The sequence below is a fragment of the Dermacentor andersoni genome, chromosome 8, assembly GCF_023375885.2.
Source record: "Dermacentor andersoni chromosome 8, qqDerAnde1_hic_scaffold, whole genome shotgun sequence".
Classification (NCBI taxonomy): domain Eukaryota; kingdom Metazoa; phylum Arthropoda; class Arachnida; order Ixodida; family Ixodidae; genus Dermacentor; species Dermacentor andersoni.
The window spans coordinates 119,489,974-119,505,438 of NC_092821.1; the positions used below are offsets into that span (position 1 = coordinate 119,489,974).

Sequence of the window (15,465 nt, forward strand, 5' to 3'; positions counted from 1 at the left end):
AACGGAAAGTGTCTGCAAGGCATTTCTTCATTCTGGTGTGCAGGTTCGGCTTGGTTAAGCGCATACAGCAGAGAAGACTCGCCATGCCGAGCATTGTGCTCTTCCGGCGGCGGTGGATAATCGCGAACGACGACCTGCACCTGCCACCACTCCTGGAAGCCATCTGCAGGTTAGGATGGTGAGTCCGCACTTTATTTAATATATATATATATATATATATAATTTATTTTGCGCTGACTGTCGTCACGTGTATTCGAGACATGACATAGAACGAACAGTTCCCGAGGGCGAGAAAAGAAAATATTTCTGAGGACTCACGATTACATACGGCGCGCTTCGTCGGCACGGTGATTTCACAAGCATAGTTAAAGGGTTAAAGGGAAACCTTGCGGGTTTCCGTAGAACTTCTACGTCAAACACTCGCCTTTGCTTCGTGTTGTCGACAAATTCGACTTCGCCCTGCCATCTGCTAGCCGCCTGGTTAGCTCAGATGGTAGAGCGGCTGCCCCGGAAAGGCGGTGGTCCCGGGTTCGAGTCCCGGACCAGGACGAATTTTTCTTCAACTCTGAGGCTTTTCTTTCGAGGAACCCGTATGGGTTTCCTTTGTAGCAATTGCTACGAACGGGTGGATGTCTGATTTTTCCTTTATTCATTACTTCTCTCCACCTTCCGGGTTTCCGCAGAACTACTACGTCAACCACAAGCATAGTTATTGGCAAAAAAAAAAAAGGTATACGTTAGGATAACATTGGACTGGTGTAAACGGCACAGGTAGAAGGACTGAATGGCCATATAGAGTTAAGACACGTACGCAGGACTGCTAGGAGGGTATTCGTTCATGCACATGCCGATGTGTATACGTGTAAACGAGAATGGCTGCAGCGCAGAGATTCGGTCGGCTTCGTTCGCCGTTCACCGTATAGGCAAGTGCTTGCAGCTGGGATTCAGCTAGCCCGCAACGGTAGCTGAGTGAAAAGGGCGCTGCAATGTTGAGGTCAAGGTCGCGGGCTCGACCCCGACCGCGGCGGCCTCATTTAGGCGAAAGCGAAATGCAAGAAAGAAAGAAACACCACTCCTGTACATACATTTAGGTGCACATTAAGGAACCCCAGATGGTCGAAATTAATCCGCAGTCCACCACTACGGCGTGCCTCATAATTAGATTGTGGATTGCGCATGTAAATCCCCTGAATGTAATTAATTAAAAGGCCAGCTTCAATCTACAGGCGCCTTACAGCTGCAGCTCATAAAGCTAGGAGAGAAATAGAGCGAAATAAATTATTGCTGATAAGTTAATGGGAGAGCTTCGCTGCGACAATGCAAACTGATTTGAACCCTTAAGGGCGTAAGTTATAGATCGGTTTGCACCCTTAAGGAACTTTAAGAGCGTAAATCGGTTCACAAGGTGTCGTAGCTTATTGCCACTTGTCCTTAGAACGTCGTGGAGTATATAGCTTGGGCGTTTAATAAATGGAAAATGAGACATCCACCCAATCGTAGCAATTGGTGGCGACGTTTCACGTCACAATTTTTTCCGCAAATACTGAATATCCGTTTTGTCAAATAAGTGCAAATCTATAGATCGTTGTTCCGCACACGCTATACTGTACGCATGTAAGCCCGGAATCTGAACGCGGTGACGTCACGCGCACACCATCTCTTCCTTCTCATCGCGGAGGTTCCGGCCCCCGTCCCCAAGTCCTGTGTGCCAGGGACGGGGAGCAGGGGCCTCCTTATCAGGCGGTACAATAAAGTTGCTATCATCATCATCATCATCTCGCTGCAGGCTGGTGGCATCCGGCCTGCTCCTCTGGGAGCATCGACCCCTGTGGCTGTGCGGCGACTCCGACTGGCTCGCGTTCGCCTACCAGCTCGGCGCACAGGTCTTCTGCCTGCTGGTCATCGGCTCGGACCTCGCGCTCGCCGCCATCGCCAGCCGGGGAGGCATCGTCGCGGTGAGCGAGGACCTCTGTCTTTGCGGCTCACGTGTGTCCTCTGCTGCCCGATGATGCTTGCATGCAACATGAAATCGGCAAGTGACGAATTAAACAAACAAGTAATCATTCTAGCATTGAAATTTCACCTGTATATATATGCTGTTTTATCCGTGGCATAATCGCATGCGCAGTCTTCGAGAAGACAACGACAACAGAAAAGTTGCAGTTTCGCCCGGAAGGCGAAGAACTTAGACGACTACACGGAGTAAGGGTCGTAGGTTTATCGGCCGTTTAAATTAGAGTTAACATTCGCCTACTATAGTTAAACAAACAAGCATTGTAGCACACGTACGGGCAAACATAGACACATCTCACTCGATGACTGCGGACACTCGCTGTCACAACCCGGGCGCTATGGAGAGCGGCATCAGCGGCGAGCGAACGCTTCGTGCTGCGCCTCTCTAGTTTCAACGCGTCTCCGAAGCCTTAGATTACGCGACTTCCCGTGCTATAAGCACACGAGAACCAAGGAGGTTCGAATAGAGCGCAAACGAAGCCACCGGACGTTCTCACTTGCCCACCATGCATTGCTCCCACCACAGATTACTCCAAGAAGATAGGGCGCGCGAAACCGCGCCGTGCGTAGCAACAGTCGGGATAAAAGAGGAGACGCGCGCTCACCTGCCCCCCCCCCCCCCCCCCCTGCGCGCACCGCACTAGACGAGCGAATAGACGGCGCGCATCGAGTTAAACTGTAAAATAATTTACACCATTAAAACTAAAAAAGGGTGTAAATGTGTCTATAACTCGCACCCATAGGGTGTGGTCTATATAACTGATACCCTAAGTGTGTGAGTTATAGACACATGTACACCCTTTTTCACTTTTAATGGTGTAAATTATTTTACAGTGTACCACCCTTCTCAGCCCACCTTCGCACGCTTTCCTTCGCACCTACAGCGCGATCTTATTTCACTCGGACTTCGTGCAGAACCTCACGGCGACGGCGGAAATTCACCTGGAGTGTCCTTACAATTGCTATCTCAATAAAAGCGCGATCGAGCTATAGGCTTGCGAGCACCGGCGCCATGATCAGCACACCTCCCGAGGGCTTACCGGCCAATCATGGCCGGACATGAACATGGCCGAAGTCTTAGACGATCGGGACTACTTTTGCGCAAAAGAAAGTAAACAACGGCGGCGGCGACGACGACGACGACGACGACGATGATGATGATGATGCGTATCCACTTCACTACGTCCCAATTTGCTGACGCCACGGCGGCCTCATTTCGATGGGGGCGAAATGCGAACACACCCGTGTGCTTAGATATAGGTGCACGTTAAGAGGAATCTTTAGCTGGGGCCCAACTGCAATGCGGCCTATTAAAAAAAATGACAGTGGCTTAGCTCGGCTATGCTAGGATATACATAGCGAAAGCTAAGGCATAGCATGGTTAGCCTTGGGTAATCTTGATTGCAAGTCAAGGTTAGTCTGGTTGTCCGGCTAGGTTACGGCGTTTAGCCAGTCGTTCGGCGCGCTGTTCGTCTGTTTCCTGGGCGATTCGTTTCCTCTTCATCGCGTTCCGATGTCGATTCCAGGCCTCCTCCTGCTTATCAGCATCGTCGCCGTCCATACTGCCGCCTCAACTATGGTTGCGGCGCACGCGAGCTTTCCTTTTCAATCCTCCGACATGTTATCAGGCATGCGATGCAACTGGCGAAGCGAGCGGAGGCGAGCGCAACGACGAGGAACGCGGTGTGACGTCATACCAAACGGTGGCGGCGGAACCCCTGTGGCTCGGTGCTACTAGTGGCGCATGCGCAGTAGTGACTAGGGAGCGAGAGAGAGAGAGAAATATCTGCGGCGAGGCGCGCGTTGTGACGTCAAGGCCTCCTCGGAGCACCGCCACGGCGAAATCGCAAGTTCGCGGCCAGTAAAGCTTTCGCTTTAATACACGTCAAACGCAAAAAATGTTTTTATGAGATAACCCCTGGGCCGATTTTAATGAAATTTGTTGCATTTGAGAGGGAAAGGTAAATTACAGTGACTATTGGAAGCAGAATTTCGATTTAGGTTCTGAATATTGTTTAAAAGATCTTACAAAACCCGAAAGCTTGAAAAATATAGAAGCCCAAAGTTTGCAGATTCATAGCTCTGCATCAAGAACAGATATCGCGTTTCTATAAACGGCATCCATTAGACCATTCAAAGCGGACAAATTCGATATGTCATTTTAGATCTTACTTGAATTTGTTACGTTGTTTACAAGGGTTGTGCAAAAGCTGCATGTCCATATTACCTAAATTCTTTAGGTTCATGTGTAACATATCAATTTTGTCCGCTTTAAATGTACTATCAGATGCGATTCACAGAATTGGTTTATCATTTTTCGTTGCTGAGTTACAGAGTTGTAAACTTGATAGTTTCGTTATTAAAAACTTTTGATTTTCGTCAATTTTTAATAAATCATTTACAACGTAAATTGAAAATTCGAAATTAACAGTCACTAGAGTTTGAGTTTTTCTTTTAAATGCAACAAACCTCGTCAAATTTGGTGCAGTGGTTGTTGAGAAAAATGAATTCTCCTTTTGCATGTATTTAGATAGGAGCACCCGAGCCGAAAGCTTCCTCTTAAGGAAACCCAGGTGATACGAATTTCCGGAGTCTCCCACTACGGTGTGCCTCATAATCATAAAGTGATTTTGGCACGTAAAGCCTCAGAATTCAATTCAACTGCAGCTTTCATGGAGTGCGAAAGACTGTAAGGCTGGGATGCGGTTGTGACAGATCATATGTGCACAGATAAGCACGCTACATAGAACATATGAGATGTGACTGCATTTAGCGCCAATGGAGACAATGGTGGTTAGTCTCTATCAGCCAGAATCACTGCTACTTGTTCAGCTCAGGTACGTATGCGAGTGACATGATGCATTCGTTTCATCATCATCTTCAGCAGCAGCATCACCATCTTCATCATCACCTCCTTCATCTTTTTATGCACGCCCTTATCATTCCCTGCCTCCTCTGCCTCCTCGTTGCCCCTGCTTCAGCGAAGAGTAGACAGTCGGAAGCATACGTCCTTATGTCCTCTGCAAGCCGACCTTCTCCGCCTTTCCATCATTACAGCCTCTTTCACTCCACCGCCTGGTATTGTTCGCAAAATTTCTCAAGAGTGTTCCTTATGCACTTGCGATGTATATCCTGGCGAGCGACCAACCGCAAATGGGAGATCTGAAAAAGCATTGGCAAAACTAACGCATACGTTATCGAGGCAACACGCGCCTCCTTCTGTAACCTTGAGACCAGTACCTTTTCTATCGAATGTTCGTCGACGCTTATTGCATCTCGTTTCGCTTTCCTACAACTGCAGAGCAGCATGCGGAGGGCGCAGGTTCCGGTGTTGTACGCGAGGAGCTTCATGCTGCTCGCCGAGATAGTGTGGCACGCCCTGGGCACGGCCAAGGTCTTCTTCTACAGGGATTCCTGCGTGCCGCTGGACCTCTGGCAGCAGTTGGAGGTACGGCAATCTATATATACGCTTGCTTCCAGAACACGCCGCTGCGTGAAAAAAAAAGGAAAGGTTTCTAAACTGTGCACACTACACAGTGCAGTACAGGGCTCTTCATTTCCTGCGTCCATGCAGGAACTAACAAACAAAAATGAACGAAAATCGCAGGGGAAATTGACAGTTCATTTTTCATTAAAATGCAGAATGAATGTCGAAACTGGGTTTAATAGCGATGAGATTCACATTCCCACGCGTCATTCATTGCTCAACTTTTTTTTAAAATAACCAGTGTGTTTGTCACCGGATCCGCTATCAAGTTGTCGCTATGGGCGCAAGACACTACCGTAAGGTATCTCAAATTTCTCGAACGTTTCTTGCCTAAAAATTTATAGCGATCGAGGTGCCTTATGACATTGTGCGCTCGTCACGATTAGTGTCGTGCATTGTCGATTGTACGCAAGCGCCAGTAATCCTTACTGGTGTATGTATACGGAGATACAATGTGTACTGGACGGACTTCAACGAATGAACCTAAGACAGCGTAAGAACGCTGTCGACGTAGGGTACCTCCCGCAGGCACTGTTGTCTTCGTTAAGACTTCCGCGCTCGTCAGTATAAATGAACCAATGCAGCTAGAACTTACGGTCAACCTCAAGCGTTCAAGGAAGCGCAATCTGAGGGAACGTTCAGTTTTCAAGCAATTGGTGACTGAAGCCAGTAAACGTGTGGAACAGTTATATGTTGTTCCCCCGAAACACATGTACACGCTGTAAAACAGAGTACTATGCCAAGCTATAGGCTGCGACGATATTAAGTATTTTCTCACATCCCACGCTCCGCAAACTTCTGACGCCAACTGTATGCGCTTTTTTTTAGTGGTCCGCTGATGCCCATGCAGCCTACTTGTAGAAATTTCGAGCCGCGAGTCACGGCACGCATACAGTTCGACCTCTGGCCTGTCGTAGTTCCGCTTAAATACCTTCCGTAAACTTCCTATCGATCGATTTGAACTTACGGCCGTGATGAACATTAACAAAAAAAAAATCGAAAGAACAGCGCGCCTGTTGCCTCTACTTGAACGTTTACACTAACGAGGAACATTGAGCCAAGTCTCGTATGAGTAAATTATACGCTTATTCCCGAAATGAAGAAACTGCCACTCTTGCCTTCGTAAGCTGTCTTCGTGCGAGCCTACGAATAGCACAATGTGGCTTAGATTAAGCTCACAAGAAATCCCGATTACGCGTTCATGCGCACCAGCGACTTTCTCGTCCAGCTTCCAAGCCTTCTGCTCAGCCGTCATCTTGTTTGAAGATCAAAGCAGCCTGAATGATTTTCGACTTCGATGCTGTCTTCTCAAAGCCCTTTTTCTACCGGCTTCGTCAGAATTGAAACCAGACCTAATAAGATGACCGCTGTCCGCCTAGCTGTCTATTTAGCATGCTAGACGGCGAGTACTGGAAGCACAGCCTCCGTAAAGGTCGCCACGATAAGCCTATACAATAAGAGGGCACGTATACGGGGGCCAACTCCTGCAACAGGCGACCCTCCAAGATGCGTAGATATGCGATTGTGACGCAACGACGTACTTCCCGATTTGCGTTTCTTCTCCCACTTCTCGGCTGACCTTGATCCGCGTTTCGTCATCACTTCCCGGCGATCACGCGCCGCTGCCTCTCGTCTCGCCTCCATTGTCTACGGAGCATCCGGACCCACACCTGTGACTCTGGGGTTTGTCACTCGCTCGACATTCACTTCGCCGTGTATCACGAGGATGTGGTTTGCAAAGCTATTTGTCTATAACACTAATTGGCTCTGACGATCGACATTCCTGTTTGGCGTAGGTGCCTCAACTATCCGAGCAATCCCTGGCTGCCTTACTGAATCTGAACCTGCGCTGAGTTCACCTGCAACTACAGCGGCGCTGTGCTATAGAGGGCATTCACGCCGTAAAGCATGCAGCGATTCGACAGGGAAAAAAATATTGGGCTGGTAACGCACGGAGAGCATCCTTTCAGAGAAATTTAGATGGCCAGAAGCGGCTGATCTAATTGAGTAATAAATAGATGGATCCTTCGATTGTTCGATTGAGATGGATCCAGGGATAGATCGACCGGGACAGAGAGACAGACGGTCCGTCCAGAAGGACGGACTGTTTTCCTGAACCTAAATAATGGTGGATGCGTCAAGAGCCCCTAAATGCGGAGACTCTCCAATGCGGACCGCCGCGCATGCCTGAATATGCTCCACCAGGCATCGCTGGTCTGTTATGATGACGGCAGCCGTGAGCCATCTGGTGTAGAATGGCCACTTCCGTGTAAACTGCGTAAACGTCCAGCAGTCATCGCCACCTCTTCCTGCGCCAGGCAGCTGCCCGCTCCTCTTTCACTGTTGTCTTCGCCGCTGCCGCTTAACGCGGTGATAAATTAACGAGCAGTGAGAACGGTAGAGAGAGTCACTGGCAGCTCCTTTTGCGAGAGTAACTCTGTGCACCGCACAACTGATTACATCCTCCAGTGTTTTCGTATACTCCCCAGCGGAGTGTTATTACTCTGCTTAGAAACGAACGGACTGAACGTATAACCTGTAGGAGAGTAATAAGACTCGTAAAGGGAGCTAGATGTGGGACAGTCATTTACTCCCGCAAAAGGGGCTGCCAGTGACTCCCTTTGTTATTGGAGCGTTTGTAGGTGTCTGTTGGCAAGGGCTGACATAACCTACAGCTGAGATACAGAGGAAAAAGTGGACTTGGACAGGCGATGAAATGCGTAGGGGAGAGAACGGGTTGTCTGTCAGTGTAACTGAACGGACGCCAAGGTAAGGGATACGCAGCTCAGTGCGCACAAGGATGAGGTGATGTGATTAGGAAAATTTTCAAGCACAGAACACAGCCGGGTGACCCAATTGACAGGGATAATTAGAAATTAGTTGGGTGAGGGCTTCACGTCCTGCTTTGGACATAAAATGGGTTAATCATAACGATAACGACGACGACGACGACGAAACGACAGCGCTGACTGAGTATATTTTATTTTATCTTGCAAATACACTATGTGAGCAAAACGAGAACAAGGCGAAAGCAGGAGCAAACGTTTCGACAAGTGGAGTTGTCTTCTTCAAGGCCTTGAAGAAGACAAGTCCACCTGTCGAAACATTGGCTCCTGCTTTCACCTTGTTCTCGTTTTGCTCATCGTCGTTAATTTCCATCTCCTGCCTTCCCCTTGTTCACCCTGAAATACAGTATGTGGAGTAGGAACGGCGCAAAATGCATTTGGTTCTTTTGCACCGTAGAATAGTGCAAGCAAAAAAAAAAGAGAAAACAACGCAGAAAGAGAGGCGAAAATAAAGTGCGACAGTAAATCGAAAGCACGTGTATACTTTCGATTCACTCGTCGTGTCCGCGTTATCTATAGCCCCGCCTTACAGCTCTATTTCGCTTCTGTAGCCGGACCCCATAGCCTAGACCCCTTATTTCACTCAACTGTGACTGTATGAAGTCCTCCTTCCCTTTCTTCTGATTGTTTTGCTTACACCAACCTCCCTCACGCGTCCCGCAGACGCTGGCGATCGTGGCCTGGTGCTTCCTGCTGGTGCTCCTGCTGTGTGTTTACGCTCTGTACGACCCGGCCGGATCGCTTAAGCACAACCCCTTCCGGGACCTCGGGGAGGTGCAGGTCAGCCGCGACGTCCAAAGGTTCTTCTTGGAACCCTCGGAGAAAGGGCACCGCCGACGAAGACGCCTGTGGTTTGCCAGGTGCGCGCGCACTCGACAAGGACGTGGTATATACTATACAGTTACACAAAAAGAAGTAATGGTTATCTGGCCGGCACGTGACATATAAGCTTCGTTTGTATGAACTAGGTGCGAGCCATGGTCTGGTCATCAGTCGAGCTCTAACCGACAGCACTTACCTGCATTTCACCCTATCTAAAACACACACACACACAAATGCAATGCTCCCCTATGAAACATATATACACGATCATATGTAAGAACCAATATGTTTTCATATGTCATATGGAATTATTGGATATTGGATTTATGGGGTATCATGCGCTTTTTTTTTAAGTATACTTTTTTAATATGGCTGTCGAGTGGTTTTATTAGCGAGTCGAGCCACTCCTCGCAGGCGGGTTGACAGAACCCGCCTCGTCGCTCTCGCCCGCCCGGCCCGCTATAGCGTTTACACGAACCCGTCGACCAATTTTCGGCCCGAAAAAAGACGCGACTGGACCGGCTTGGTCGGGTTCAGGTAAGCGTAGCTATATGGTCCGTTTACGTCGCGCATGTGGGCCCTTTCTTGTCCCGTCCATTCGGGCTGGCATGCTGACTCTTCGATGGGCCGATGGGCTACTGCAGTATAGGCTAGAGAACAAACTGCGGGAACGTGCAAGAAGTAAAAAAAAAAAAAAAAAACTCGCCCTCTCGCTTTTCCCCGCAGGCTGCGCCGATTCTTCTGCTGCGCGAGCGACACGGAAGACAGCACGGAGGCTTACGAGCACATGGCCGAATACACGACACTCTTCTATGAGGTGAGCACCACAGAACGTATACGTACACTGTCACATCGTATAGGTTCTTATATAGAGCCAAGGATAACGGAGAAAAAGACATTACTGCTGGAAAATTATTTGACGAGAATTGTCATGGTGCGAAGCGTTATTTACAGTGGCTCCTTGTTTGCGCGTTTGCGAGCTACACGTTCTGGCTTTTCTTCCGTTAGATCGGGGTAGCGCTGCCTATCCGCGGGCATGTCGTAGAAGCAATGCTCCTGCTTCTTTGGTCGAGGCACGTCAAACTGGTCGAGCTGCTCCTGCTCCTAGAGGCGGGAGCAGCCGTGGAGAGCGGCGCCCGCGGTGTCCAATCTTTCCACCAATGGGCGCGCGCCAGTTGCCCGGTAGCTGCGCCTCTCACTCGTGTAGGGGGCGGAGCGTCGTACTTCGTTGCGAGTGATGTGGCCTATGTGCCCAGAGAACTCAAGACTAAAACCCCTTAAATTTCGTAAAGTAGCGACACTCTCCTCCTCCGCCTTCATTCCTCCTTGTTTCTCCTCTCTTTCACGCTCCCTCTTCGACCGTGGCGCCGCCTACACTGCTCGAGAGTAGCAACGGCGCCAACAAGCGCTCCTCGCCACTGCGTATACGCTTTTCGAGCAAAAATGGCACTGATGCACGGCGCGAGGGCCCACGTGATGCTATTAGGCCAATAGTGACGCGTCGTCGGCCTCGGCTAGAGCGCGCGAGGAGGAGGCGGCATTCTTCAAAGCGGGCCGCTGCTTTACGAAGTTTAAGGGGCTTTACTCAGGACTATCCCCCCTCCCACCCTCAACTATGGCATGGTCAGGTGACTCACCTTAAATGAACCCTTACTACATAGATATACTGATAGGCTATTTTCAAACTTCTCAGTTTGCCTAACACTTCAAGCTCCTCACAAAACCAGGAAATCGAATGTCGTTTTCAATTTTCTTCATTAAATACTGCATATATTCTCAGGATTTTTATATATTATAGACATTATTAGGCCTAGTTTGAGACTGTTGCATTATTTTGCCGGATTTATAAGCAGGAATGTGATTTTTTAAGGCGAACCCAAATACTGAAAATGACTTTGCATGACCTTGCTGAGAGCTTTCTATGCTTCGCAATAATTTTGCCCGTTTTGATAAACGCCTTGCTTTGGCGTACGGATCCTCCCTCCTCCTCGTGCACCATGTATGATGGCGCTGACGTCGAGACAGATAACTTAGTGAAGAAACGCAGATAGGTCGGCCTTAGGCGATATCCTCCGGCCTGCTACCCTTCCCCTCGAAGAGGAAAAACAGAGAGATTCGGCGAATATGATGATCACAGTAAGGCAGTGGGATGAGACTATATATACAAGCTCAGTTCCAAAGGGCCCGTTGACAGCGTTGAAATAAATTAAATTAAATTAAATTAAAAGAGCATCTATATAACGTCACGAGGGTAATCTCAGGTCATTTGGCTATTCACTGCCGAGATGGGCCTGCAAGCCCATATTTGAAAGCACTTCCATTCTGAATAGCGCTCACAGCAGGATGACGAGGAAGATTGTGGAGGCCTACGAGATTGCAAAATTAGAGGAAAAGTGTGTAAGCAAGCCTTCGGTATCGCTATCTGAAAAGGAGGTACGATTCCTCTGTCCATCTTCGTGGCCACTGCAGTACATGTTTCCCTCATGCCTTGCACACGTGTAAGGCTTATCGAAATTTACCACTGAATGTTCTTTTTTGCTGTTACGTATTTTTCCGCTCGTACGGTATATATTTATTGATGCGTGTGAAAATAAAATTCTATAGTTGAAAGTGAAGCGCTGTGTCTGTGTATCTGTTCCTTTCTACGTCCTCGTACAGTCGCGCTTATACACTCTGCCAAGTGAGTTATAGACCGCTATGCACCATTAAGAATCCTTAAAGACGTAAATCGGTTTACAGTGCAGCGAACCAACCCAAACCTACATGCCCCGCAGGACGTGGACGTCACGCCATCGGACATGTTCTCGGCGCTGGTTCTTCTGCGGAAGAAGCAACGCCGCCAGCTGGCGCGCATGGGCTCCACGTCCGAGGAGTCGCGAGAGGGCATGATGGTGCCCTACTGCACCACTGACTATTCTTCCTCCGGTGAGTTCGCGCATGCGCGCGCTTGAGAGTGCGCCCTGGCACCGCTGCCTGAAACATGAATCTGAATATCTCGCTGGGAATGTGGCTCTAGAATAGTGATTAAAAGTCATTTATGTTAAAGGGTTGAGGTACAAGACCCCTGTAGGGGGGGGGGGGGGTAGGTGGACATTATCAGACTGCACTTTGTTCAGTCGAGTGAGTCGGTAGACGAGTGGGCTCTTGTGTTGAGGACGGATTAGGTTAGAAGACGGGTCAATGAGAACCACTTCGAGCACTCTTTTGCTAGCGATGTATATGAAGCAGGACCTCCGAGAACTGAGCACGCGCGCACCTCCCCGTCTCGGAGGCCCACTGTATTGGTTACGAACTTTGTGGCCTGCTTCAGCCAGTTAATGACCACACATACACACAGAGAGAGAGAGAAAAGTCTGAAGTTGCGTTTTCGAACTGGCATGTAAGAACACTGGTCGCCATTCCGCTCCCCGTGTGCAGCGCCGGTGGACAAGGCTCCTTGCAGCAATGGCGTACCACCTGGTGCAGCAGCGGCGCCAGCACCAGCAGCACCATGTCCGGTGGCCGGCGCGACCACAACGGGACCGCACGCGTGGATGAACCCCGAGCAGGCGTTGTACTACCTCAAGTTCGCCTGGGGCATCTACGGCTGGCCCGCGTACATGGCCTCGCACCTCTTGACGGGTTTCTGCGACCTGTGGGCTGGAATCAGGTACACGACCACGTGTTGCACCAGACATATTGAACAATTTGAGAGTATACCGGTGCGTTTCAACCACACAGAATAACGTAATCGCGGTGGTCGAAGTTTCCACAACGGTGCCTGATCCCATCAGGCGTTTGCAACTAGCACATTCGCTTTATAGTCGCACAATAGACCTGTAAAGTCCGTTGTAACACTGTTCGCCGCCAAGCGTTGGAGCGTGGAAGTACCTACGGGGCACCTTGGCAACTGCCGCGTGTACCGTCCGAAGTTGCTGCACCCGTCATGCTGCCGCACCGAAGTACTCTACACAATGCAAGACCGCGGGCCTTTCGTTGCCTAAGAGATGACACCGTACCGGTTGAAAGTCAACGCCAGTCCAGCGTGTTTCTATTGTCCTTTAAGAAAACGCAGATTTATTTGGCTTTTCCAGTTGCTTTGCATGTTGCGTGGACGGTAGTGTCTGGCCGAGTAACTGAGCCGATTACGGAGACCGTGTTATCAAATTTGATGTCTTGGTGGGGCCATCCTGGTGCATAATGTGTGTTCGCGAGATTTGTAATGGGTTTTCATGTTTGACAAGGCAGTGCAACGCCACAACACCCACGTGCCTCATAGCGGTAACCGAAATTACCCCCCGCGTATTAAGAAAGGCATCTTAACTCGAAGCCCATATGCTTGACTTGATCTAGATGACGCCTGCCCTGAATATGCCCAACACGCTCATTGCGTTCCTTTTGCCGGGTTCACGTCAGGCGTTATCTTGACCAAGTCAGGCGTCGGCTTCAAGTCTAGGTGCATTCCTGAATACGGGGGTAAGGGTCCGCAGCAGCATACCTCACTCAGTAGGCTACGTACCGTAAAAAAACTCTCACTTTGCTTTGACAATCGTCCTGTCATGGTTTCTGTCGAAGCTTTATTGCGATAGCAATTATACGGACAATCGAAGCACGTTCGTGCCGCCGCCGTGCTGTCCTGGTATCGACGGCGCATGCGCGACACGCACGGGTAATGTCAGAGTGGCTCCAGAGACGCGCAATGCGTTTGGCTGCAAAAATGAGGCCGATCAATAGGGTTCATACGACAGCGATGCGTCAGAATTAGTTTTTACCGTACAGTGTCAAATAATGTGCACCCTTAAAAGTAAAAAAGGGTGCAAATCAGTATATAACTCCCACCCTTGCACCTAATAAGAGTGCGAGTTCCACCCCTGTTTTTTTTACTTTTAAGGGCGTCAGTTATTTTACGTTTGGTTGGTTTACAGTTGGTTTTACGGTTAGCTCCTGCGTCGGACTCCTCTTCCCTCCTCTGCCCTCTTTTACCGTACACAAGCAAGACACAAGCCGACGGACGGGTTTACGTTCCCACGACTGTTCAAATGGTGACGCATCAAGGCGACTGGGTGCCCATGTCCCTCTCCCCTGAGGACGCCGCACCCTGCTCCCTCAAGGGTTGCAGAATTAAGCGCCATTTCCTCCTATAAATTACTACCATCGTCATCATTGAAATGACTAAGCCAAGTGGACGCACCGCCAGGATCTGCTCAATCGGCTCTGCCGGAGCCAGAACAGCGTACTGGCTTCCGCTAATGGCTAGAGCGTTGCGCGCGCAAACATTCCAGCGTTTCTGCTGAGGAGCTGCGTGCATGCCACGCCGAGGTGCATAGATTGGTTCTGAGCGCCACGGATAGTAAACGTCAAGCTAAATCTATCTAACACTTTCTCTGGGCGCTGACGATCACCGACGGTTTTTCCTCTGTCTCACCTCCTGCACTAAGGTCCCCGGATGAAACTCGTTTTCATCTATAGAGACCTTATATCATGCACCATAGAGGAGCGACACAGCGCCGTCTGCCGGCGTTCCTCGTCGCACCAGAGTTGTGACACGTCTGGTATCTGTCGGGGCGCGGTTCCCACAGCGCAGCAGCAGTTTCGCGCACCGCTTCGCGTCATGTCACGCATACCTCCGCGTATCGTTATAGAACAGTACGCGCGAGGAGCTCAAACGTAACATTAAAACTTGCTATCGCTTACGATGCTTCTTCGGGCTAAAAATGTCTTTTATGTTGTAGTTTTTGTCGTTGCCCCACGTCGCTTTGCGTCGCCGCCCTCCCCTCCTCCCCACCCCCAACGAGAGTGCCTCATCATTTGCATGACCTTTGTATCATCATCATCATCATCATCATCATCATCTAAGTTACGCCCACTGCAGGGCAAAGGCCTCTCCCACACTTCTCCAACTACTCCGGTCCTGTACTAATTGTGGCCACGTCGTCCCTGCAAACTTCTTAATCTCATCCGCCCACCTAACCTTCTGCCGCCCCCTTTGTATAGTGGCTCGCAAACTTTTGCCAAAGACTGCAAGTTTACCTCGTACACGTGATCGACCCGCCGCTGACCACCGCAGGTGCTGCGCGTGCCTGCGCGGAGGCAGCGGCAACGTGTCGGGTGACAACTGCTGCGAGTGCCACGCGGCCACCGTCAAGCACCTGACCCGAGTGCGGCCCGAGGACCTGCTCTTCTCGTCGTTTTCTAACGGCCTGTACCGAGTACCCTTCTACGTGGCCCTGGACCACCGCACCAACGCCATCCTGGTGGTGGCCCGGGGAACCCTGTCGGTAGCCGACGCGCTCACCGACTCCATGACTGCCGCGGCCG

The 15,465-nt window shown here is 49.9% G+C and overlaps 1 protein-coding gene and 1 non-coding gene across 2 annotated transcripts in view; both read left to right on the plus strand.

The window, feature by feature from the left end:
- The window catches only part of LOC126529098 (diacylglycerol lipase-beta-like), a 63,728-nt gene that overhangs the window by 40,791 nt on the left and 7,472 nt on the right, over nucleotides 1-15,465 (plus strand). Inside the window, exons 2-9 of the mRNA XM_050176699.3 lie at nucleotides 44-178; nucleotides 1,787-1,955; nucleotides 5,315-5,461; nucleotides 9,010-9,206; nucleotides 9,895-9,985; nucleotides 11,943-12,093; nucleotides 12,586-12,817; nucleotides 15,215-15,465. Of these exons, the coding sequence (XP_050032656.1) occupies nucleotides 84-178; nucleotides 1,787-1,955; nucleotides 5,315-5,461; nucleotides 9,010-9,206; nucleotides 9,895-9,985; nucleotides 11,943-12,093; nucleotides 12,586-12,817; nucleotides 15,215-15,465 (1,333 nt within the window). The 5' untranslated portion in view covers nucleotides 44-83. The remainder of the gene's footprint in view (nucleotides 1-43; nucleotides 179-1,786; nucleotides 1,956-5,314; nucleotides 5,462-9,009; nucleotides 9,207-9,894; nucleotides 9,986-11,942; nucleotides 12,094-12,585; nucleotides 12,818-15,214) is intronic.
- Nucleotides 476-550, plus strand: TRNAS-GGA (transfer RNA serine (anticodon GGA)). Its single transcript has one exon. It is a non-coding gene; the product is annotated as a tRNA-Ser (tRNA).